The sequence below is a fragment of the Megachile rotundata genome, chromosome 15, assembly GCF_050947335.1.
Source record: "Megachile rotundata isolate GNS110a chromosome 15, iyMegRotu1, whole genome shotgun sequence".
NCBI classification, from domain to species: domain Eukaryota; kingdom Metazoa; phylum Arthropoda; class Insecta; order Hymenoptera; family Megachilidae; genus Megachile; species Megachile rotundata.
Window position 1 is genome coordinate 5,379,835 of NC_134997.1, and position 27,706 is coordinate 5,407,540.

The 27,706-nt window shown below is 34.9% G+C and overlaps 1 protein-coding gene across 13 annotated transcripts in view; it reads right to left on the reverse strand.

Moving 5' to 3' along the window:
• Positions 1 to 27,706, reverse strand: part of Ih (hyperpolarization activated cyclic nucleotide gated potassium channel Ih) — a 324,580-nt gene that overhangs the window by 13,438 nt on the left and 283,436 nt on the right. For 7 of the 13 annotated variants that reach the window (XM_076540383.1, XM_076540372.1, XM_076540375.1 and 4 more), the window contains 7 exons: positions 27,205 to 27,312; positions 8,293 to 8,442; positions 6,113 to 6,331; positions 4,799 to 4,945; positions 4,590 to 4,707; positions 4,220 to 4,508; positions 2,401 to 2,536 (listed from right to left, as the gene is read on the reverse strand). In XM_076540383.1, coding sequence (XP_076396498.1) covers positions 2,401 to 2,536; positions 4,220 to 4,508; positions 4,590 to 4,707; positions 4,799 to 4,945; positions 6,113 to 6,331; positions 8,293 to 8,442; positions 27,205 to 27,312 — 1,167 coding nt within the window. Of the gene's footprint in view, positions 1 to 2,400; positions 2,537 to 4,219; positions 4,509 to 4,589; positions 4,708 to 4,798; positions 4,946 to 6,112; positions 6,332 to 6,360; positions 6,483 to 8,292; positions 8,443 to 27,204; positions 27,313 to 27,706 lie in introns of those variants that run through there. The other 6 variants (XM_076540373.1, XM_076540384.1, XM_076540374.1 and 3 more) reach the window with 4 other exon arrangements.

Here is a 27,706-nt window from a genome sequence, read left to right on the forward strand (position 1 = left end):
TAATTGTGACGTATGGTAATTGTAGCGCGAAGTAATTACAGTGCACGGTAATGCGATGAGTAACAATTACATGCGCGTGGCAAATACAACAACTGACAACTGCTGTGCGTGACAAATACAGCGTGCGGTAATTGCAGCGCACAGTATTTACAGTGCATGATAATTGCAGTACATGGTAATTGTAACGCGTGACAAATGCAGTGTGACAATTGCAGTGCGTGGCAATTGCAGTGCGTTGAAAATGCAGCGAGTGACATTTGCACTGCGTGACAAATACAGCGTGTGGTAATTGCAATTACAGTGTGTGATAATTGCAACGCGTGGTAAGCACAGTGTGTGGTAATTACAGTACATGGTAATTGTAGCGCATAGCAATTGCAGCACATGGTAAATGCAATATACAGGGTGTTACCTGTAACGCTACTCACGATTTTTCTCCCACTTGCAGCCACCTTACGAAAAAAAGTTTAGAATAAAATTTGCAGGGTATGAAGTGCACAATAGATATTAGTAAAGCAAATTTTGAAAACAGTTTGTTCTCTTGGCAAAGTCAAGGTCACCTTGGGTTTCTTAAATAGGAACATACATTTTTTTTTATTCATAGCTTTAGAGGACGTCGAGACGAATTCGAAACATGTATTACATTATATTTTTATTAACATATTACTCGATTTACAGAAGTGGAAAAGTGAAGTAAAAGACTGGAATATTATGTGATGGAAGGCGACATATGTTACATTTTTAACATGTAATTAAATAAAGTGTATTTTTCTTATATTCTAGTCGCGTGTTTACATTCAGTGATCTCTTTGGAACCAAATAATGGTTACCCTACCAAAGTCAAAAGCTAAGTACTTTACATTTTTCCACTTCTGTAAATCGAGTAATATGTTAATAAAAATATAATGTAATATATGTTTCGAATTCGTCTCGATATCCTCTAAAGTTATGAATAAAAAAAAATGTATGTTCCTATTTAAGAAACCCAAGGTGACCTTGACTTTGCCAAGAGAACAAACTGTTTTCAAAATTTGCTTTACTAATATCTATTGTGCACTTCATACCCTGCAAATTTTATTGTAAACTTTTTTTCGTAAGGTGGCTGCAAGTGGGAGAAAAATCGTGAGTAGCGTTACAGGTAACACCCTGTATAGCAATTGCAGTACGTGGCAATTGTAGCGTATTATAATTGTAACATATAGCAAATGCAGTGATTACAATTGCAGTGTGTGAAAGTTACAGTATACGATATTTGCAATGCGTGGTAATTATAGTACATAGCAATTACAACGTGTGACAATTGCAGGGCGTAGCAAAGCTGCAGCCAACAATTGCTGCGTGTATCAACTGCAGTGTATGAATGTTGCAACGAACTCTAATCATAGTATACGAAAATTGTAGCGCGTGTAACTGCAGCATATAACAATTACAGCGTAAAGCAATTGCTGCACACGACAAATGCAGCGTACTACAACTGCAGCATATGAAAATTCCAGTATATGACAATTGCAACGCATGATAATCACTGTATATGGCAATTGTAACGCGTATCAAATGTACCGCGTTACAATTGTAGTGCGTGACAAATGTAGCATCTTATAATTGTATCGCGTGACAGACAACATGCAACAAATGCAATACTTAGTAACTGCATCGTATATCAAATGCAGCGCATGCTAATTTCAGAATAAATCAATTACTAACGTGATAATCGCATCGCGATTACAATGCCTAGCAATTACAATGCATTGCAATTACGACGCGACAATTGTAGCACGTTGCAAATACAGCAAGTGACAACAGCGGTCGTAATTACAATGCGTGACAATTGTAACAGGTCGCAATTACAAGACATAGTGATTACGCCTCATAGCTGCTATAACCTGCAACAATTATCACGTATTTAATTGCAACTCGTATGATAACAACACACTGCAATTACTGTGCGACAATCAATCTTTTGATAGGCTTGTTTCTTCGTAAATTTTGACTCGTTTATCCGGCAATATAACGAGTGTCTATAGTTTGATAAAACGATCGATATCATACGCGTTTGTCGAAAAATGAATTTATAAAAATAGTTCTTAATAGAGTGGTTCAACAAAATATATTTTTTGTTCTAAAAATTTGTGGTTAAGTTTATTTTACAAAATTAATTTTATAGCATAAATTTATTTATGGTTAGGTTGACATAATTATTACCATAATTGGATAATTACCATAATTAATACATAATTAGGTTACCATAAAATTTATGGTATAAAAAAAATCCCAATTTAAAATTTTTATGCTCAAATTTTGAGTTTTTTTTATGCCTAAATTTTTCAAGAGCGAGAAAGAATGAAAAACAGGAAAAAATGTATGGAGGTGGCCTATTAGTATGTCTAAAGTTATATTTACCGATTCTTCACTAGCACTAGCATGTGCAGCTTGCTCGGCGAGCGCATTCACTACGGCATTTATCGTTTTCGACTCGCTGCCAAGATCCTCTTCACGGTGAGCCACCAGATTTGGATTCTTCCCGATTTTGTTCAACCTACAGACGAGAGCACAATTAAGCGTAGGGAATGTTGCATGGAACACAACCAACGATTATTCACATCGATCGACTTACAAACCGTTTAGCAGTACAGGTATTCCCTAAATAAAATCATTATCCCGCCGTTCACTTGTAACAGACTTGTAATTATTCGTTCTAATACCACTTGCACCGCTAAAGGTTTCACAATGTGAGGCAAAAGACTGGGTAAAGGAAAGTCGGTAGCTTTGAAATGCGATTCGCAGAATCACATTCTAGCATCTTTTAGATTTTACTCCTTCACATTTCATTTCTTGGACAATAAACTTTCTACTCGAAATTATCAATTAATCTTAAATTATGCATCATGTTGGAATTCCTGACAATTTAGAATTATATTGTGCTAGAATTTAGAAAAAGTATACAGGGTGTACTAGGTTTTAGCGACTAAGTGTTGATATATTTTATGGGCAGATGTAAGAAAAATGTTATATAAATGTCTTTTGTTAATAGCATTTTACGCACTACAAATTATTTAAAGAATGTTGACCACAATTTTCAAGTAAAAGCTGAGATTAATAAGAATAAAAGGTGATTGGTGTATTTATGTTACGGATTGTATTATTCTCATAATCTTTTAGTACAGTTTTAAAAAACCTATAACATATTCTTCATAATATTTCATAACACTTTAAAAATGTTCATAACATTTTCTTCTTAGGTCATAGAATATCCCACATTTGGCCATTAAATCTTAGAATACTCATCTTTCACAGAATTTACCTTGTCACCTTAAAAGAATTTTTACCATATCTCAAAGCAATACTATATTATTTTCAATAAATTATAACATAATTCAACTATTATTCTTAAAGAAAAGTAACATATTTTAAGCTTTACAAACTGGTAATTTTAACTTTTGCAAATATCAGGTTTAGGAGAAAGTTAATTAAATATATTACCGAGGATTGATTTCAATTTCAAAATGAAATTGAAGAAACTTTTGCCGATGTACCTGATACAATGTTTGATTAAACTTTCCAAGTGCGAATGAATGTGACTCTGCGTAGATGCTGGCAAAAACCGAGAATCCAACTGATTTATAAAGTATGTTATGCAAACTTATCAATACAACATTACTATGTAAGTGAATGTGTCGAGAGTGTAGAAATATCTTGTCGCGGTGTAATTCCTTCCACTTTCCTCTAACTTTCCTTCAGAACTTCGTTCGACGCGTGGCATCCGTAAGCGGATGCGTCACGCGTGTCGCGAGAAACATCAATTCGTCAAAACCCTGTCAATCGGGTGTAAACTTTGACAGGGTTTTGATCGCAAGTCAGTGCGCTTTTCGTAAATCCAATGATCTCCCCAAACAATCATTTGTCCGATCGGTTAAAGAGTATTCTCGCGTCGCAATCGGTGTCACAAGTCTTCTCTTTGTGTGTAATATGTAAGAGTGTATGTAAAACAAGCACATCGAGTCCAAATCAGCGCATAATAAATACATAGAGAGAAAACTGAACAATCGAAGATACAATGTTGAAGAGAAGCGACAATGAGATATGTTTCGACAACAACACGGATGACCGAGAACCCGAGAAGCCTCGTCGGACAGTACACAATGTTTCAACAAAATCAACATGGAAGTGGGAGTGATGATTGACATCTATTAGCACACCAACTCGATAGAACAAACCTAACCAAAGCTTATACCTCTCGGCGGCAACGCTTTCCATCGTTCTGCGCATTAGTGGATACTGGTCCAACACGGCGTTGAAGTGATCCACCGAGAGGCTGAAGAGATTGCAGTAGGTTTCGGCACGAACGGACGCCACCCTCCTGGCGTTCGTCAGCAAGCAAATCTCGCCGAAATAGGAGCCGTCCGACAGCGAGGTTGCCACCTCTCCGTTCGCCATCACGATATCGACTATGCCTTCTTGTATGAAGTACATTTTCGAACCGATCGTACCTTCCTTGATGATGATGTCACCTGCAAAAATCACACTCGTCACGCACCACTACAACGACAGTCCTCTATCGACATTCATTTACTGATCAAAACGTCACGCACCTGGCTGGAAGACTTCGTATCTCAGTTTGGTAACAACATCAGAGACAAAGTTCGAGTCGGCGTTAGCAAAGAAGGGTACGGACGCGACTAACGATCTGCAGTTGTAGTTGATCACGTCCTGAAATCGAATCAAACGATTAGAGATGTGAAGCTTCTATTATGGTGCTTTGGATTTAATTATGTATCTAGCGAGGGTATTAGTTTCGTACCTCTCTTAGTTTCTCCGAGAGCTCTCCAAGAATCAGTTCTTCGTCGAAGAATTTGCCTTGGTAACGGTGCTCGAAGTACTCCGTGATCCTCTGTCTCATCTCTCGCGGTAATTTCCGGTAGGCCATGTATTCCTCCACTTGTTTCACCTAGTTTCAGCGACAATTATTTATTTCTGCCCTTCTCAACTTTTATGGGACTTTAATCTTGATTAGGGTCATGATGGTTCCTTTAACGTTTCAAATACAGTGATCGCTCGATAAACACCCGGATTATGGGCTTTGGAGGTTGGCTTATTCCTGAAGCGGTTATTTATCGAGCAGCCAGTAGCATACTGGAGCATACTGAACTGTAGTATACTGGACTGTGTATTTTGACAAACTTTTGTTAATTTTAAAAGTATAAGCTTATTTTAAAGAATTAATTCAGAATAGCTTGAAAATTTTCGTTGAAATAAGTATTTTTAATATTTCACGTGTGAAGGAGCAGTATTTTAACGGTTATTTATTAAGCAGTCAGTTATACTATTGTATCTATGTATGTGGGCCATGAATTTTGAAAAACTTTCGTTAATTTTAAAAATATAAGAAGTACAATATAAACAGTTAAGTCTGAATAATTTGAAAATTTGCTTTGAAACAAATATTTTTGGTATCATTTCGTTTGTGAACGAGAGGTGTACTAACAGTTATTTATCGAGCAGCCAGTCATACAACTGTACCTATGCATGCGGGCCATGAATTTTGACAAACTGCCGTTAATTGTAAAAATATAAGAAGTGTATTATAAACATTTAAGTCTAAATAAGTTGAAAATTTGCATCGAAACAAAAATGTTCAGTATCACTTTGTTTGTGAAAGAGGGGTGTACTAGCAGTTATTTATCGAGCAGCCAATGATAAAATTATACTGATGTACATTGTTGGACATGAGTTTCGACAAACTTTCGACAATTTAAAAAATATAAACTTATTTTAAAGAATTAATTCAAAATACTTTTAAAAATTTAGTTAATACTTACAATAGTACAGTTACTTATCGAGCGAGCACTATACTGACCTGCACTTATCAAATCACGAAAAGCATTGAAGCTCTACTTTCATAAATCGAATGAATATATAAATTTTTTAAGACAAATAAACCTAAATGAATAATTTCTTTGGTAGAGTTGAATTCAGGGCAAATTTTATACGCGTGCAGAGGGATTTCGTTGAAAATCCACATTTTAATTCCAAAGGATTTAACGAGGCAGACAAAGGTAAGGAAGAAAAATAAGGCTTCTTAAACGCAGTTGTTTGCTTCTTGAATGCTAATTACCTTCTCGCGGTATTGTCTTCTCGAGGAATCGAGAGATTGAATGAGATTCGTGGCGTGTCCAAGGAAAAGTGCATAACAGGTAGCACCGCTGATCATGCTTAACATAGTTAGCCACATGTCGGTCAAGGACTGCGGTGGAAACCTTCCGTATCCTATGCAGAGCATGTGCGACATGGCTTTGAAAAGAGCCCATGAGTATTGTTCCAGCCAAAATGAGTCCTGAAAGTATGGTAATAGAATTTTAAAAACTGTTTTATGATTACGTGTACTTGTACCTATTTTATGAGATTCTTTTTCCATGTCAACAGATTTTTTTGTGACATCGTTACAGATGATGATTTATGTCGTTCTCAACCTGCACCCCACCTGACTTAATATTGAAAACATTTTCTTTAATAAATAAATACATACTTAATATTTTTTTATTATAATTTTGTGGCTCGTTTGAAATAGCTGTTATGTGTATATGGTACAAGAAAAGAAAATGTCGAGTATTGATGATGATATCAATTTATAATATTGAACCAATCAATTATTTAAATATTTAAATGACTGTGAATATAGTAAGTCATACAAATATGGTTTTTAAATATTTTAATATATTGAAGATTGTATGTAGGTAGTTTTAGTATAGACTGAACTACATGCAGATTAAGTTATATAAAGCTTTATGGATTCATGTTTGAAACTGATAACTTCAGGTGAACTATTCATGTTCATAATTAGGAAGTTTTGAAGTACAGTGTTTCTAAACTTCTGAGGACACAAAATTTCAAATTTTGAAAGATTGAAAATATTGATGTTACAGATTCTACGTGTAAAAGTTTCAAATCTAAACAATTTCATTGTACCAAGGCTTTAAATGATCAAAATTGAATAATTCAAAAGTGCTAAAATCTGTAAACCAAGTTCTAAAAATCTAAAGTCTCCAAATCACAAAATTCAAATCTTAATCATTTTGAAGTTTAAAGATTTCATTACTCCAAAATTTTTAACTATAGAACTCTAAAATCCTACATTCCAAAATCCCAAAATCGCAATATTTGAAAACTTAACCCTTTGCAATATGATTTATTTGCCAAGTGCGTCAGTCCGAAATAACTAATCACAGCTACAATATTAAAATAGGCAAAGCAATTTGAAATGTTAGGTATTATGCAATCGTCGACTATGTGAATTATAAATGAACTTGAGCTTCAAATTGAATCATATTAAAAATGTAAGTAAAATTGATCACACTTGAAGTATGAGTGTGTCACGAGTCAGACTAGTAAAAACAGTGCAAGGTGTTAAAAATATCAAAATTTTAATGTCCCATAAAACTCAAGACCCCTAAAACACAAAAACCTAAAAACTTATAATCTCAAAATACCCAAAACCCAATAACACAAACCCCAAAAATCTAAGAGCCAGAAAGTTAAAAAATTCTAAAATACAAAGTTACAAGAGTTTCGGAATTTCAAGAATTGAAGAACCAAAAAACTAAAAGCTCTAAGATCAAAAATCTCAAAATTGTCAAACTCAAAAAACCCAAACTTCCAATATTTCGAAATTTCAATGTCCGAAAGGTTCAAAAACTTGAAATTCTAAAATTCCAAGAACCCAAGAACTCGAAAACCCAAGAACTCAAGAACATAAGAACCCGAAAACCCGAAAACCCGAAAATCCAAAAACCCAAAATCCGAAGAACCGAAGATCTGAAGAATCCGAAAACCCGAAGATCTCAAGAACCCGAATATCCGAAGATCTCAAGAACCCGAAAACCCGAAAATCCGAAGAACCCGAAAACCCAAACACCCAAAATCCAAAGAACCCAAAAATCTAAAAATCCGGAAACTCGAAAGCCCAAAAACTCAAAATCTTAAGAATCCAAAAACGCCAGAACCCAAAAATCCAAAATGCCAGAATTCCAAAAATCCAAAGACCCAGAATCCCAAAGCCCTGAAAACTCAGTGTCTCAGAATTGCAAGAATCTCAAAACGTGAAAACTCAAGACCCCAAGAAAAAAAGCCTTAAAAATTCAAAAACACAAACTTCTAAAATTCCCAAATCCGAAAACCCTATAATTCCAAAGATACATGAGCCTCTAATCCCCAAATTCCTAAATCCCTAAATTTCAATGTCCAAAAATCCGAAAGTTTCTAAACACGAATAAATTCGTAAGAGTGCATAATACTTACTTGTAATTCATTGATGGCGACCCAGGAGTTACTAGGAAATCCTTGGAGCATAGGGACCAGGAATTGCAGGCAACCACTCCAGTGGCCGATTAGGAGCATCATGCAGATCAGGTTAAAAATCCGCATGAACACCGACGCCATATTCAGGAACTGCCAACAACAACGACAAAGGTTTATTCTCGTGCCGGTTCCGGTTGCCGGTGTCTTGTTCACACTTCGGTTAAAAACTTCTCTCGTTATCCAAAGCTCCGGTTGCGTAGTGTACAGCAAATAAGCGAGTGTTGCACAAAAACGCGTCAAAATATTAATTCACTGAATACATTGTCAAAACTATCGTAGTAATTGTTATTCAACATCTGAGTCAAGGATCAAGTAAACTACCTGACGTTCAGACCCGAATCTTCTTTTATTGCACAAATTTCAATATTCACTATTTACTATTAACATCATTACAATTTTTATTATTTATAGATATCGTTACAACATTTCAATATTAAATTGTCTTGTCTTTCGCGTTTGGGAAGGTTAAGAAATAATGTAATGGCACGTTGAGTGTCACGAGGATGAGCGTCAAAATGGACGCAATATAGACATTTTTTAACACGTTGATTTTGAAGCAATTGAAAATTTAATATTTTTATTCTCAACAAATTTTACTGAATATTTTGTATATTACTAGTTCTAGGTAGTTAACACGAATTTTTCAAGTTAGGTTAGCGAAATTATTAATCCCCTTCCGTACTTTGACGAGTCTCACTCGTGACGCACTTACAGGTTAAATGTGACAAACCTTACATAAATTTTAAATACTCTTCAACTTGAAATTTATGTCCAGCTAAAAGTCATATTATCAAGGATCCTTGAATACAAAATAGTTACAATATTTTAATTTTCTATGTTCGTTTTAATGTTATAGCTCTGAATAGTTAGTCTTGACTGACGCATCTGTTAAATAAATGGCACGAGAAGGGGTTAATAATATAGATGATAAATTCGTGTGACAACTTAGGAGTCACATATATGTTTGCTGACATGGTAGTTGAAGTGTTAATTCATTTTCTACCGTATTTTGTATTCTAGTTCATTTTGTGTTGCAATTCTCATGTCATTATGCTATCAGTAATTATTAGTTTACACTACTGATGTTTATTTCTAATTTAATTACATTATTATTAGTTAAGTATTTATTATTTGATGCTTGTGAAATTGCCCATACAGGCGTGAAAAGTCATTAGGGTGAATGTCAATTAGCGCATCCTTGAGATATTGGTTGCCTGAAGGTACGAATATCCTGTTGGGTAATATAGAATCATTTAAGTTTGGTTAGGTTTGGGTTAGACTTCAGCTAATTTTGAGATCGATTTAAATTAGTTTTTAGTCAGATTTGTGTGAGTTTTGGATTATTTTCGAATTAAATTTGATCGATTTTATATTTTGTCGATCTATGTGTTAGGTTAGGTTAGGTCAATGACAGTGTGATCTAATCTAGGTTAGATTCATGTCACTGTTAGGGTAACTTTCTATAATTTTTTGATAAGATTTGTGTTACATTTTGTTTCATACGTTATTCACATAAAAATTTATACAAGTTTGATTAGGTGAGGTTAGGTTATGTTCATGTTACTGTTAGAGTAGGTTTCTATAATTTTTTGATAAGATTTGTGTTACATTTCGTTTAATACGTTATTCACGTCAAAACTTGTACAAGTTTGATTAGGTTTGGTTAGGTTAGGTTAATTTACTTTAAATTTTTGTATTAAATTTGAAGTCAAACATAGTCCAATAGATCCAGTCATTTTAATTAAAAGCTTGTTTACGTTTGAATTCTGTTTGAATTAGTTTCGAACTACGTTTGAGTGATGTCCGTATTCATTTTGGATTAATTTTGAGCGAAGATTAATTTAATTTTGATTTAGATTTAGTCTGATTGACTCAGTTTTCAAAATTTATACAAGTTTGATTGAAATGACTTTGAGTTAATCTTGAACTACATTGAGTTATGTTGGACTAATGTCTTAGTTATATTTGTTTTAACTTTGAAGAACATTTCTTTCAAGTTTGCGTTAATTTTGGACTGCCTTTATGGTTGACTTGTATTTTTGTGACTATAATTTTTGTAATTTTGCAAAACGTCTGAATTACTTTTGAGTTACATATTAAGTTACGTTTATATCAACTGAATCATCGCAATCAAAATATGTACAAGTTTAGTTAAATTTGAAATAATTTGAATTTAGGTTACAATTCAGATTAAATGTGCCCTCACACAAAACATCTGTAAGTTCTTTTAGAATGTTAGTTTTTACATTACCTTTTTCAAGATTCATACAATTTATCAGTCACATTTAAATTTGCCTTAAATTACTATGATTGACTTACGTTTGTGTTGGACTTGGTTCAGCATTATCACTAATTTACAAATTCAACAATATTAATTCTGTTATTTTTCACTTATGTTTCAGTAAAATTTGTATACGACATAATAAAACTACACCATGCAATATGGGAACATTCCCCATCTAAGTTTCACCTCAGTTATTTAATATTCTCTGTCTAATCACATCATCCACGATACTATCCCTCGTGACAATCAACACATCAATTATTTGTAAATTCCACTACTTCCTCCACCAAATTAAACATTTCGGGTCTGAACGCGAACGTTATCAGTGTCTTTTCTCTCCTAAAGTAGTCTCCGCTGTTCATACTTCCGGGTTTCAGTTTTCAGTTCAATAAAAGCATGCTACATTAGAAAATACGCATCACGTGGCACACAAAAGAACAAGTCAATGTAACCTAAAGAACGTTTATAGTAGTATATTACTCTACGAATGCTCTAACAGAAGAAACCAAAGAAAAAAAAAATAAAAACGAAAAACAATGTATACAATATATATGTATATATATATATATGTATCAGTCATCTGCATTGATTAGGCCAAGATTCTCAGACCCGCTTATGGGGCCCACCTGTTCAGAACTTCTCATGTTTTTGTCAGAATGGTCACCTTGCAATTCCAACTAATTGCAATCTGAATTGCAAACTGTTCGACCGAACAGTGCGCCATAAGCACGATATGGGAATCTAAGTCCTTGCTAAGAAAAGAAGCTGGAGAACGCAGAAACCATTCCGAAGAGAGAATCACTGTATTAGATTGCTTCCTTTTTTTTGGGGGGAATTTTTTTGCAGGTTTTAGAATGTGCAATACTGTACAACATTTTACGAGCTGAATTTTTATTGTTCGGTTATTTTCAGGTTGATTGTGGGATAATAGGGATTATCCCTAGATTATAAATACGGTTGAAAGATTATAAATGTCCTTAGATTATAGAGATTATCGTGGGTTATGAATGGTATGGGATTATAATAAAGTGAAATATATGTATTTTGATGCATGGTTTCAGACGGTAGTTTAAGCTTTCTGAATTTAGGAAATTTGTAATTTTTTAATGGAAAGATTTTACATTTGTAAATTTGGAAATTTTTAAATTGTTGAGAACAAGAATTTTTTTATTTTTCGATTTCTTGATTTCTGATTTTCCTAATTTTTCTAATTTTCAAAAATTTCCCTAATTTTCAAAATTTTCCAAACTTTTCTAATTTTCCTAAGTTTTCCTAATTTTCCTAATTTACCTAATTTTCCTAATTTTTCTAATTTTCTAATTTCTCAATTTTATAACTTTGTAATTCTCGAATTACATAATTTCCTTATTTTTTTAAAGTTTTTAAGTTTTTTCAAATTTATTATTTTCTAATTTAACAATTTTCCAATTCCTTAATTTTCTAATTGCCTAATTTTCAATTTTCTACTTTCTTAATTTTTCAATTGCATTTTCTTTCAATTTACATCTTTCCTGACATTCTATTTTTCCATTTTCCTAATTTCTCCATTTTCAAATTTTCCTAATTTCCCAGTTTTCCGATTTTTCAATTATTTAATTTTCCAATTTCCTGATTTCTCAATTTAATAACTTTCTAATGTTTCGATTTGCATGATTTCCTAATTTTTCAAATTTCCAATTATATAATTTTCCAATTTCCTAATTTCCTAGTTTTCTAATTTTCCAAATTTGTAATTTCCCTATTTAAGAATTGTCCAATTTCTTCACTTTCAAATTTTCTAATTTTTCAATTTCTTAACTGCCTAATTTTCTAATTTCCAACTTTCTTCATTTTTCAATTGCATTTTTCAAATTTATATATTTTCTAATTTTCTAATTTCTAATTTTCGTTAAAATTTCCTAATTTCCTAGTTTCTTAATTTTCAAATTTTCCAAATTGTATTTAACTTTTTAATTTCTCAAATTTCTGATTTCTTAGTTTTTCAATTTGGCAATGTCCTGATTTCATAATTTCCATGTTTAATAATTTTCAACTGCATCACATTCTCAACCTTCTGATTTTTCAATTTCCAAATTTTTCCAATTTTCCACGTTTTTCTTATTTTCCTAATCCTCATATTTTTCCAATTTGCTAATTTCGCAATTTTCACATTTCCTGACTTTCCAACTTCACAATTTTCTAGTTTTGATATTTCATAATTTTCAATTTACAGTTTCTTAATTTCCTAATTTTCTTAATTTTCCATAATAACTATTTTTTTTAAACATAACAGTAAAATAACCTAATTTCATTTTCAACCCTAATACTCCAAAATATCAGTTAAAAAATAACATATTTATTTCTTACATTTTTAAACTAAAATGTTTATAATGACTATTTTTTAACGTATTAGTAAAGTAACCCAAATTTCATTAACTAATTTTCAACCCCAATACACTGAAAAGTAAAAATGAAAATAACATAAAAGTTAAATATAAAATAACATATTTCTCTTTTTCATTTTTTATTTAAACTGCTGAGAAGTATCTGATTTTTCAATAAACCCGTAAAGTAACTTAATTCCATTTTCAACCCCAATACACCAAAAAAATAAAAAAAATGTAAATGTTAACAGGTTAAACGAGTTTCTAACTTCACTCCGTCACGCCGTATCTTCAAATATTTAAGACAAATAAATCTCGTACATTTCAGTAAAAAATGTAGACAACGATATTCAGAGCTGATGAACAATTTTCCTCTCTTTTTTCTTCCGGCGCGACCTCATTTACACGCGTGCGACAAAGTAATCTTTCCGCTTCGGCAAACACGAATTCAAAAAGTGTTTGCTGTGTATCAAACGCACACGCTTCGATGGAACGAGCGAGAAAATTCCGGGAAATCTTTGACTATGAAAAATCAGGAGCATGATTAATTCTCGACATAATGATCGAGCTCGGCAAAGATTACTCGTCAGTCGATCGTAAATTAAACGACGCTCGAGGTAATTAATCGAGTCGATTCGCGATCAATAGACCGATTAGAGGATCGTTATCTAGAAAATGGAATAAAACGCAGGCGGTTTTTAACTCTTTCAGGATTTCAGAAAGTAAAATCGAGTCTTGCGCTGAAATTTTACTCCGTTTTAAATTAAACAAAATTGGTATATTAGAGAAATTTTTGTTAACAACGAAATCATATAAAAATATAAAAAGTTAATAATTCAATTGAAATTAGTATTATAGGGTGAGACTCAAATAGTCTCAGAAAGTAAAATAGACCGCTGCACAAGAAATTTTATTGCATTTCACATTAAACCAAATTGGTATATTAAAGAAATTTTTCTTAAGAACGAAAGCATATAAAAATATAAGAAACTAATAATTCAATTTAAATTGTTGTTATAGGGTGAGGCTTAAATAGTCTCACCGTGTCATCGGTTCCTATGTTACAGTGCAAGGTATCTCTAAAGTCCGAACACCTCCTCATATTTTTGAAGCAGCTTTAATCTCTTGTTGCGAATGTAGGGATTTGGGGATGTAGGGGTTTGAGGATATAGAGATTTGGGAATGTAGGAATTCGGAAATGTACAGATTTGGGAATAGAGGGATTTCAGTATTTTAGAATTTGGGAACCTGGGAATTTGAGGATTTAGCAATTTGGAAATGTAAAAATTTGGGGATGTAGTGATTCGCAGTTGTAGAGATTTGGGGATTTAGGGATTTGGGGATATGGTAATTTGGAAATGTAATAATTTGGAGATGTAGGGATTTCGGTATGTAGGGATTTGGGGATGTAGGGATTTGGGGATGTAGGGCTTTGGGGATGTAGGGATTTGGGGATGTAGGGATTTGCGGATGTAGGGATTTAGGGATGTAGGGATTTGGGGATGTAGGGATTTGGGGATGTAGGGATTTCGGTATGTAGGGATTAGGGGATGTAGGGATTTGGGGATGTAGGGATTTGCGGATGTAGGGATTTGCGGATGTAGGGATTTGGGGATGTAGGGATTTGAGGATGTAGGGATTTGGGGATGTAGGGATTTCGGTATGTAGGGATTTGGGGATGTAGGGATTTGGGGATGTAGGAATTTGGGGATGTAGGGATTTGGGGATGTAGGGATTTGGGGATGTAGGGATTTGGGGATGTAGGGATTTGGGGATGTAGGGATTTGGGGATGTAGGGATTTGGGGATGTAGGGAATTGGGGAAATTGGACATAAGGAAATTGGAAAATTATGCAATTAAAAGTTATTCAACTGGGAAATTAGGAAATGGAAAAGTTGGTAAATTGGGAAACGGGGAAATGATGAAGTTAGGTAAGTAGAAAATTGGAAAATTGGGAAAGAGGGAAGTGAAGAAATAAGGAAATATGGAAATATGGAAATTTGGACATAAACAAATAAGGAAATAAGGAAATAAGGAAATTAGGAAAGTGGAAAACTTGGTAAATTGGGAAACGGGGAAATGAGGAAATTAAGAAAGTCGCAAATTGGAAAATTGGGAAATTGGGAAAGGGGAAAATGAGGTAATTAAGAAAGCCGAAAATTGGAAAATTGGGAAAGGGGGAAATAAGAAAATAAGGAAATTGGGAAATTAGGAAAGTAGAAAATTGGAAAATCAGAAAATTGAAAAATTATAACACGGTCGTGACGTCAAAATTTATATTCGTTCATCAAATTATTCATGCAATTTGCTTTCGATCTCCGAATGCGATTTGAATTTCAGAAACACGAACGAAGTATTCAATTGCATTCTTTTTGTAAGGCCAAGTAAAACAGGTTGGAAATTATTTACTACCTTTCAATACAAACGCAAACAATAATTTTTTTCTTTTGCGCCATTAATAATTGTAATTAAATTGTAATTAAATTACAATTATTAATTGATTGATTTTTTAATTGTAAAATAAAGTTTAATTTTCATTGAAATTTGTCAAATTAGAAATTGGAGGATAATTTTAGTTAAAAGGTTAATTAGGATATGAAATATCTAATTCCTAATTTGAGAAAATTATGATTATAAATTGAAGTAAATTTTCATTTCTAGACAATTAAAATTTTGATTTTTCTTCAAACCTAATTGGAGTAAAAGTCAAATTTTTGTCCTTAATGAGGAGAAAATTAATTAACAATTGAAAATTTGTCATTAATTGAAAAGCTTACTAATTAAAATTAATTTACTATATTTGAATACAAAATTCAAATTTGTTCAATTAAAAAATACATTTAAGATGTATTAAAAATTAAATTTGCTCATTTTTTTTTTAAATTAAATTACAACTTCAAAAATACTCAATAATTAACGATTATAATTTAATCATTTATTTTTTCATGAGCTCATTACTAATTTTTTAACTCTGAATTGCACTGTATTGAAATTGCAACAGAATTTCCTTAAAACAAAGTGAATGAAAGTAATTAATATATTTTTCTTAATTTTGTAAAATTTGAAATGATTATTAAGTTATTATGTCCTTTCAAAAATTAATTGCATGTCCACAATTTTTCTTTTTATTAAATATTTCATTCTGCAACTGAAATAATATTTAAGAATCAAGTTTTAATGATATTACAAAAATTTTGTTGAGACAAAAGGAATACAAATAATTTAAATAATTTTTCATGTTGTAACAAATGCAGAACAATTTTTGAACGTTTCCTGTTTTCAAAAATTAAATAATCATCTTCAACTTTTGTTGTCATTAAATATTATTATATAAACAAATATTTACTCAAATTATAATAAACTTCCACTAACACTAAATATCAACAATTCCATTATATTTTACATTACTCTAATCTCATACTGCATTAATTCAGAATCGAAAATCAACTTGGACAACATTCACTTACTTTTAATTATATTCGCACAAAATACATACATCAAATCGGTAATTAAATCCAAGAAAAGCAAATTATATGCTAACAAAAAAATTTCACACTTCCAGAAAAAGAGGAACAAATTACCATCCATAACTCGTTCGTTGAATTGTTCCGAAAAGCTGGCAGCTTCAATAAAAAAAAGACCAATCAATATTGCTCTGCGAGGCAACAATAAAAACCTCCGTACAGTATTGCAAATTCTAAAGGCAAACACCCAAACGAATCAGTGTTGTACGTCGGGTAATCGTTGCCACGTATTATTCAATTTTCCCTCGAAACTTGGTGACCTTAAAAAGCTAGTCCTCATTATATTCGCCTCGAATCCCATCGAAAGTGCCTTCTGCGCTCTCCAATCGATCCAAGGGCTAAAGTCTAAGGATCGGTATCAAGGGTTCGATGATATGTGCGTATCGTGTGTATGTACAGCACACGTTCACACGCGCGTTTCCGTTTCCTTGTTCGAAAACGCGCGCCAAAAGGAAGCGGCCGATCGCGGCGAACGATCTGTTGACCCCGTAATCCGCGACCAAATCTCGCTAACTTTTCCAATTTAACCGGCCGATATACTTAGGCCAGCCAACGGCCTTATCTCGTTCTTATTGTGCTCTAATTTCCGTCCACGGAACCAGGCCTTCCCAAATTCGCTCGATCTTGCATCGTTCTCGGGATCGCATCGCGACCACGCTATCTGTTGGCGCCAACGATCTATTAACCAGGAAAACTAGTTTGTACGCCTTATTGCTATTTGGACCGGCTGGAATTATTGGCCCAATGCTTGGGGTAGCATGATATGGTACAACTGTTCTAAGTGTTTCAACTGACTTTTTTATCAGATAAATGAGAACTTGTGGATTTATGGTGAGATGATGCATGGAGATATGGTAATTTATATGGGGATTTGTGGTAAGATGACGCATGGAGATATGGCGATTTGTCGCATGGGAATGTGGTCCATAAATTCTCATGTAGGAATGTAACCAATTGGGATTTGATACTAAGATGTGAACTATGGTGACTTGACACATGGAGATGTGGTCTATTTGGTGTTTTGTCATATAGGAATGTGATCCGTGGCGAATTCTCATGTGGAGATGTGACTGATGGCGATTTGCTGCACGGCAATGTGACCTATGGCGATTTGATGAACGACGATGTGATTTATGACGATTTGACGCATGGAGATGTGGTCTATGTGGTGCTTTGTCATACAGGAATGTGATCTCCTGCGACTTGTCACATAGGGATGTGATCAATGACAACTTGATACAGCGACGTAACCTATGGCAACTTAACACATGGAGATGTGGTCTATGTGGTGCTTTGTCGTGTAGGCATGTGATTTGCGGCGTCTTGTCACAGAGGAATATGACACATGGTAATCTGACATACAGAGATGTGATCTATTTGACGCATAAGGATATGACCTATCGTAACTTGACGTACGAAGACGTATGTGGTAATTTGTCACATAGGAATGTAACTCATGACAATTTAACGTATGAATATATCCATGAAGTGATTTGACACAAGATATGATTTATGGAGTAATCTGTCACGTAGGATGTGATCTATATGTGATCTATGTGGAGATTTGTTACCTGTAGATGATCAGTGATGATTTAACACGTTGGAATGTTACTTATGTCGAATCATGGAAACATGAACCTATAGTAATTTGTCGCTTGGAGATCTATGTGGTGGTGCGAAGATGTGATCTATGTACCTGGTAATACCAGGATGTAACCTATTATTATGTGCAGATGTGATCAATAATTTACTGCATGGCTGTGTAATGTGTATGACAATTTGTCACATGGGGACACCTGTGACGATTAGCTACATACATGTATAATGTGACCTATGGCAATTTGTAGCTTGTATGATTCATAACCATAATTGTATGATTCATAATTCATGGCGTGCGTGAAGATTTGATCCGTAACGATTTTTCGAATGAAGATGTGAGTATGGCGACGTGATGTGGTGATTGGATCCATGATGATTTGAATAGAGCTGTGACCAATAACGGTTTGTCCCTTTCAAATATGAACCATACGGCGATTTAATACCTAACGTGACGATAAAATACACAATGAGCAAGTTAATATTTGGATTTGACCGTAGCTGTTTGATATATAACGATTTAGCATGAGACGATGTTACGTTTGATGATTTAACTCAACGATTTGACGTATGTGATTACATACATCGATCGGAAGGTTTACTTAACGTTTTGGCGATATAACGCTTGATGATTTCACGGTTGTTAACTATTTGATGCATAATGATTCAATGGCTGACGATTGATAATGCTATATGAAATGGTCTGACGCGTGATGATTTGATGCACAGGGATACACTTGGTGACCTAACACGTGATCTGCTTCGTTGCAGTTTGACATGTGGCGATTTAATGTATGGCGATCTGACGCTTAGTCGTATAATCAGTTACCAAATGTAGAGACAAGGTGTCGTCACATAGAGCTAGAGACAAAATTGGGACAGAAAATAAAGTAGTAGAAAAATAGAGATTATCATACTTTCTCATTTTTTCTCAACAGTTTTTTTTCTATACCGTATAAAATTTGGGTATAACTCCCACAAATTGCATGATACATTTTTTACATTAATAATTTTCTGTATACCATGCGGCGAATTGCGGTACTAAGCCACAGTGGTGATATATAAAATTAAACTGCGTTTTACAAATTTAAAAATTTAATAAAATGAACTTAAATACAATACCGATCAAATGAAATGTAATCTGATCAAGTGCGAAAGAAATCGTAAAGGTACATTTTAAAAATATAATTAGACTTTATACGTCATTAGTATCATAATCTATCGCGTGGTATACACAAATAGTGTTATGGTATATTATACAGCTCTATATGACATTCTCTTGTTTCCAGCATCTGTACAACGCTTGCGCATAGAGCAGTCTTTCGACTCCTCCCACTCCGCTGACTCGGCAGAGTTCGGCTTGCGTCGGCAGTTAATCCCCGCCCCCCGCCATCGGAACTAACTGACCACCAATCGAACGATCGATGGGCGGTTCCAAGGGACACTTACTACTTCCTGGCGTTTAATTACTTAAATCCCCAAGTTTTAAAAGTTTAACAATGAACATATCGGTTCACAGACAGCGTGTCGATGCGTGGAGAATACAAAAAACTTTCTTTAAAATAAAATTACACAAGTGAACCAAATTCTTTCTATAATAAAATCCAAATTTTCTTCGCGATTGAATAAAATTGAAAGACGAGCGACAGGGAAAGGCTCAGTTCGAATCGGAGCATGAAATCCGAATACATCAGGCGTTCACGGTGCGTGTATCATTGACCTTAAAAATCGAACGGCGATGGAGTCGTTCGATCCAATGACTATGATCATCCATATCGTCGTTCGATTTAAAACACAAAGCGCACAGAACCCGGGCCAACTAGCTAACGGCTGCAGAATGAAACGGGTCGCTGGTGTTCAACTAATTAAATCATGATGATTCCATGATGATAGGTCAACGGTGTGTTGATTTGTTATCTGCGCCTACTTGGACAAATTTACGGATAAAGAAACAAGGGCGATGATTAAAACTTACTGCTAGACCACAACTATAGTATCAATACATTACCTGGCGTTCATTAAACAACAAAACAACAACAACAACAACAACAATAACAACATAACAAACAAAACGAAAGGAGAAGTAGAAGTAGAAGAAACTGAAACAACGAACGAAAGAAATTATAACAGGAACAGATCTAACAAACATCGTCATGCGGTACACATACACGGACGCGCGCTACGCAAAGAGACAAGGACACGACAACAACAACAAACACGATGACGACGACGATGATCACATTACTTAGTTGTTTTTTTTTTTAATGTTTCTGTTGCACAACGTGATCGTATGCACGTGGCTAAAGACTCGTTCACGCATGAGAGCGCGCGCATGGTGGATATGCATACGCATGATACATGGGATCATTCGGAACGGGGACGGCAATATCGGGCGAGGAAATAAATCGAGAAACAATAACAAAAAACGGGTAACTAGAGCGACAAAACAAAGACATCGAACAAACTGAAACATCCAACCGTTCTACCAGAAATAGTCACGGGGGTCCATCGGTTAGGTCTCCACGGTCAAACACAAACGAACATCTAAATGATCCACTGGCTAACAAAGTAACACGTTTCGACGTCTTCTATAATAACACAAGAAAATAAGGACAAACAAATCATACAACAACGCAACAAAATGAAAAGCAAAATAAGGTGGTGACTTTGGAGGAGCTAGATTCTAGATGATTCTATGGACGGGGATGATGAATTTCGTGACTATGTGGAATGGGATACGTGTCTTTGATTTTGACGATCTTGACATACATTATCGAAGTCAATATTGCTGATATATAACTTAGAATTTTGATCGATGGGTTCTTTGTTTAGAAGCAAACAGTGGGAGAGGTTTGTATGGGGAAATCGCGATATCAGAGACCCATCATTTGTAATTTCGCTGGGGAAGCTATTTGATCACGTGGATTATGAACACTTGCTTGAACTATATTTGAAAATTTGCAAATTTACAAAATTTAATAATTTGCATGTTCATAAATATTTACGTTTTTTAAGATATAAATTTTAAAGATTTTTAATTTAGAAATTTTCTAAGTTGCAAATTTTGAAATTTTTGAAATTTCGGTATTTAGAAATTTTTACGTTTACATGTTTAAAAATGCTGAGAAGTGAAAATTTTCAAATATTTAAATTTCCAGTCACAATATTACAGCCTTCCAAATTTTCAAAAATTTATTGTAAATTTTCATATATCTAAATTTCTGAATTTCTATATTTAAATGTTTCCTGATTAAAAAATTGAGAAATATGAAAATTTTCAAATTTGATGATTTAACAAATTTGAAGTTTTGTACCAAGATATATATATTTCTATATACGATTGACTATAATTACCTCCAGATACAAAAAACACTATATGGTACGTGACTATAGTTACCTCTCAACACAGAAAACGTTTTATAATGTGTGACTATAATTACCTATAATAATAGTCATAAGCACTACAACATAAGTAATTATAGTCTTTGGTATACTTTGAATGCTTTATGTTAAATGATTATAGTCACCACTAGAACTCAAATCTTTACTTTTAATAATTCTATGTTTTCCAAAACCTGAACAATCATTGTCATTTATTTCCCAAAAACTAATTGAAGTTATTTTAAAATCTGGTCACTCCATAAATTATATTTTGCTCATGAAGATTTTTGTCATGGAGATGCTTTAAAATAACCTTTATTAAATTTTGAAATGTGTGACAATGAATGTTTAGATTTTTCATGATGCCTATAGTCATAATTAACATATCTAATTTAATGCCCTTTTGTGGATGACTGTCACTATTAAACTGCAGTGAGCATGTTAAGTGACTATAGTCACCACGAGAGTGCACTGAGCGCTATATATTAAGTGACTATAGGCACCATTACAGTGCAGTGAATATTATACGTTGCATTAGTAAAGTCACCACCAGAGTGAACATTGAACTGGACATTTAACGTTAGACGGCTTTGAACTGAACATTTGACGTTAGGTGGTTATAGTCACCATTAAAGTGCGTTGCATATTTAAGTAGCTATAATCATTATTATGGTGCATTGCACACTCAATGCAGTAACAGTTATTACAGAAGTGAATACATTGGATGACTATAAATAACACCAGACTGCAGCGAACACTGTATGTAGACGGACTATAGACATTAGTGTGCAGGGAACACTGTACATTAAGTGACTATAGCTATCATAAAGTACAGTGAGCATTGTACGTTAGGTGACTATAGTTACCAATAGAGTACGGTAAACATTGTACGTTAGGTGACTATACTCACCACCAGAGTGCACTGAACATTTCACGTTAGATGAGTATAATCAATATCCATGTGAATGCTGCACACTAAAGGACTATAGTTTCCTCTAGAATATAGTCAACTCTGTATGCTGGGTGATTATAGTCACTGCTATAGTGCAACGAACATTTGAACGTTAAATAATTAGTTATCACTCAAGTGAACGTTGCACTTGTATGACTATAGTCACTAATATTATAATGAATTCTCTAAGCTGTGTAACTATAGTCACTGCTATAATGCAACGAACATTTGTACGTTGAATAACCAGTTATCACCCAAGTGAACATTGTACTTGTATGACTATAGTCACCGATATTATAATGAATTCTCTACGCTATGTAACTATAGTCACCGCTATAATGCAGCAATTATTTGACCCTACATGATTATAGTCACCTCCAATAACGAAAAGGTCATTTCTCAACAACGTTAATACAAAATTACCCATTACAGTGTCGTTTACCACTGCGTATGTCAAGATCATTGAAATCGCTGCGTAACACCCAACTCTACATAATCACTATAAACCAAAAAAGGGGAAAATGAGGTCCACAGACAAAACAAAGACAAGGACAGAGATGGTGAAAAAGACAGAGAGAGATAGAGAGAGAGAGAACGTAAAAGAAACGCCAGCTGCCAAGTCAAATGATCATCAAGCGGCGAAAAAGCCAGGCTTCTAAGCAACGAAAGCAAGCCACCTCCTTCCTCTCGCTATCGTATCTTTTTTTTCTTCACGTTCTTTCATAGTCTTTTCCGTTTCTTTGCGCCTGCTTGCAGCCACGCACACACAACAGATAGCCAGCCAGTAATCACAAAGGGGTGCATTTTCTTGGCCGAGAAGCAACAGAAGGCGAGACAAGATGGGACAAGGGGTAGGCGAGACAGGGTGAATATCGTATAGCGAGCTCTCTACTCTCATACAATGCGTCCTAATTGTTATTCCGTTTCCTTTCTGGTTCGTTTCATTTCCGTTTCTCCTCTAGTTGGAAAAGAACAGCGATGCGCCTCGTACAGGGGTGACAAAAGGGCGGAGAGTCAGGACCGGGTCCTTCGAGATGGGATTGGTTTTCATGATGATAGCTAACGATGGGCTCCAACGCGAATCGCTCGGAATTTCTTCGAATCTCGTTACAGAAATTTGGAATCGTTGAAGATCTTCGAAAGCTACATCACATTTTTTATGTATAAGCATTCGCGGGTTGCAATGGTTCTTTGGTTAGCAAAGGTTTCTATGGTCTCTAAGCAAGCCACCATTTAATAGACAACATTAAGGCAGGTCCTCACGCAATAACTGTAGTAATTTATAACATAGCAAGTTCAATGTCGCAAAATCATTTTGAGGTAATTTTAGCAAAAACTGTTGTCTATGTCTAAGCAGGAAGGATCATGATCAAGCTGCAGTATTTAGAATCATTTGTCACCAAATGCAGCTAAATCATAGTGTCATGGTAAGAATCGTTACGCGAGAACGTACCTTTAATGCAAGTCAAACAGACTGTCGAAAGAAGTGGAGGAATGAGAAAGAAGGGTGAGTTTCTCTCAAACAGTAGGTTAACATATCTCTTTCGAGAAAGAAGCAATTGCGTGCATTTAACCCTTAAAGTACCGAAGGCAATTATATGCGATGATCATTCATGATCGTTGTGGCCTAAAAACGCATCAGCGAATTAGCACCGAATTTTCCTAATTTTAGAATTTAGCCCTATACTCTAAGGGTTAATCTTGAAACCGCTAAGGTTTTTACGGCACCGTTCTTCCATCTTCCACTGCGTATCGTTACTTACTTCTTCGAGAACGATAAGATCGGTGATGATTACAGAAACAACGACCAAGATCAAAACAGCAAGGTTTTTATCAAGGACCTAAAACCCCATAGATCCCCGTAGATCTTCAACGTCCAAAATTCGAGAATCACCGGAGGAACACAAGTTAGCCCATCGCTAACAGTGGCATAATGTGCGATTTGCAACAAAGCGACAGAGAAGGGACGCCCAATCAACGTGCGCTCGTTTCCAAAGGATCGTGCACACCGTCTAGCGATCAAAAAAGCGTATCAAGAGAGACAGTGCTTGGACAAGTGGGCTGGTTTACAAAGTGTGGCCGGCTGTTCCCGGCTCGTCGGATCAACTATGTTCCATGGGGAACGCCATGAGCAGGGATGGCTAACTCCTTTCAGCGGTCCTTTACTCCTCGCTCAGTTAATCATAACTAACCGTAACTTCATTTACCGTGCAGAGATAATGTGGAGTCACTTTGATATGATACGAATAGGGCACATATATTGATTATGTGAACAGGACGCGTATAATGACCATATGAGCAGGTCAGGTATATTAATCATACAAGTAGGACATTCTGATCATAAGGATAGAATACGTAGGTTGATCATATGAACTAAACACATATGTTTAAGAGCATACATAACATCATATGAACAAGATAAATATTTTAATCATATAAGCAAAACAAATATTTTGATCATATGAACGCAATGCATATACTGATCATGTGAATTGGACGCATACGTTGATCATATGAACAGGACATATATGTTGATCACACGAACATGACGTACATATTAATGGTATAAATATGTTACATATGTTGATTATATGAATATGTCACATGTATTGATCATATGAATAGCATATGCTGACCATAGGAAATCACATATGTTAATCACATAAACAACATATATGTTGACCATATGAACACATTTATGGATCATATGAATATATCATATATGATGATCATATGAACATATTATATGTTGACTACATGAACATATCACGTATGTTGATTATATGAACAACACATGTATGTTGATCATATGAACATGTAACATATATTGATCAGATGAATACATCATGTATGTTGATCATATGAATATGTCGCATCTACTGATCACATGAACACATGTCACATATATTGATCATATAAACAGAACACATTCATATAATGATTCTGCTCACATCAATTAGGTCATGTAGCTCCATAGTTGTACAGAAAGTAAACAAAGAATGTTAAATTCATCTCAGAACGTTAATTAATGAGTGCAAGGTATCATTCATGTGTATGGGGATTTTATATCAATATATGTCGATACGAAAACAACTTTGACACTCAAGGTAATTTAGTTTAGGATAAGATACAGCTTTAAAAATGTAATCTTTTTACAATAATTTCTGGATCATACTTTTCTTGTGGATGATACATATGGTTTTATTATGTCAACGTCTGTCATTTTTCAAAGGATTCAAAGGATCTTCTCTGCACAGTACAGAAAGCATTGAGTGCAACTTAGGCTCCTTCTAGTTCAAAGGAAATATTGTCCATAGGGAATTATATCTTATGTTCTAAGATCTCCCTAGAGTAATGTCCCTCAGATTGCAATATTATACAGCAATTAACCCTTCTTATGAAAGTAATTACAGAGATATTATACATCTAGTTGTTCACCTAGAATTTCACCTACGTTCTTCTAAAACGATAGCCGAGTTAAGTTAATATTTTACTAAAAGAAGCCTATGCCACATCCAAGCGCCTGCTAATCTTTCCTAGAGTAAAAGGTCGAGATTTATGCATTATTCCTAGGTGCAAGATGGTTGATAAACAAGCTCGCTCTCCACTTAACTCGTAAATAATCCAGCTTCAAATGGAGTACTAAAATAAATACTCACGTAATGGAGCCTTAATGGCTACCATTTTCTCTAGGGAGGACTGTAATACACCTCGTTCAAACACGATGAAAAATAGGAAGAGTTCGCGAACAGGTTAGCCATCCCTGCATCGGAGGATCACTGGAAGAGTCCTAGGGACTTTCGGGCCGGAGGATCTCCGTCGAGTTTTGGAAAGAGAAAGTCTCGTATCCCGGAAACGGAACAGACAGGTGGAAGTCGGAATGAAAGAATAGAAAAATACAATGGCAAATCAGGCATAGTAACGGAGAAAAAAGACAGACAGAAAAAAGATTAAGAGAAAAAAGAGATAGAGAGACAGAGAGGAGGGATCCACGAATAAGACGATATATTTCTACGTGAAGTCTGCTATGATATCTCGTTAAATCTTCTTTTAATTGTATACTTTTCACGACACACGTGGACGAATACACCTTCACTAGACAACGAAAAGTCAGAGAGAATCAGCTCCGGCTTTCTTCGAGAACGGCTCGTCCTTTCTCTTAGTTATTTTTCTGTCACGAGTCGGGCTTGATCGATGAACTTTTCTCTAATGATCAATACACGCAACACATATAAACGTATGGTATGTATGCGTGTGTATATATAGATCTATACGTATACGCGTACTGTACGGGTACACGTATACGTATAATTAAAAATACACTTTTGGTACTTTCTCATCGCTAGGCGGGTGCCGATGGTGAATGTATAGAAGCATAGCCTATTGCTGCGGGTAATATGTAATGTATAATGCGGCGGAAAGTAGAAGCGAATGTTTGTAATAAACCAACGAGCCAATCAGCGTACAGCTCCTGCGTCCGGCCTCCTCGTGATCGTCCTTCCTGTTTTCTGAGACGTTCAACGATCCTCGCTGACTCCATCGTTTTATTCCTCCCCTTTTAAATTCGAATCTCCTCACCGTTTTCTACGTTTCGGAATATCGCGTCTCGGGTTCAGAGAGGATTCGGCCTTCGCTCGCGTCTCATGAAAACGGGACGAAACGTGGTCTCGAGGCGGGTTCGTCGTGATCGGCGCGACGATCGCGAACCCCGCGAGCGGACGCGAGCTCGCGCAACTCTTTAGGGCGGGTTACCTTAAAAATAAGGTCGCTTTTGCTGAAACCGGACTTCTTTTTACTCATATTGTCAGAACTTAGGCGCCCCCTCCGCTCAGTGCGTTTTTTTTGTAGGTTCTGCAATATCTAGAAACAAAAGAAAGCGGGACATAGCAAGACGTAGTAAGAAAAGGGTCAGGTTATCAAGAGATTCGTATAAAGAACAGACAGAAAGAGAGAGAGACAGACAGTGAACGGGAGAAGATGAGGACAGAAAAAGATCGACAAAACGGAAGAACACAGAGAAAGGAAGTTAAAAGAAACGTCGTCGCAAATGTGGTGGTGGTGATGGTTATGGTAGTGGATAATGAACAAAATAATACGTTGTTTCTATCGTCACACGTTGTCGTCACAGTGTTTTTTCTTTCTTCTCAGAGAAACAGAAACAGAGAGACAGAGATAGAGAGAGTGAGAAATAGATAGATAGAGAAAGAGAGAGAAGGCGTGGGAAAAAGAGGATCGGCGACAGGATTTTTCATAT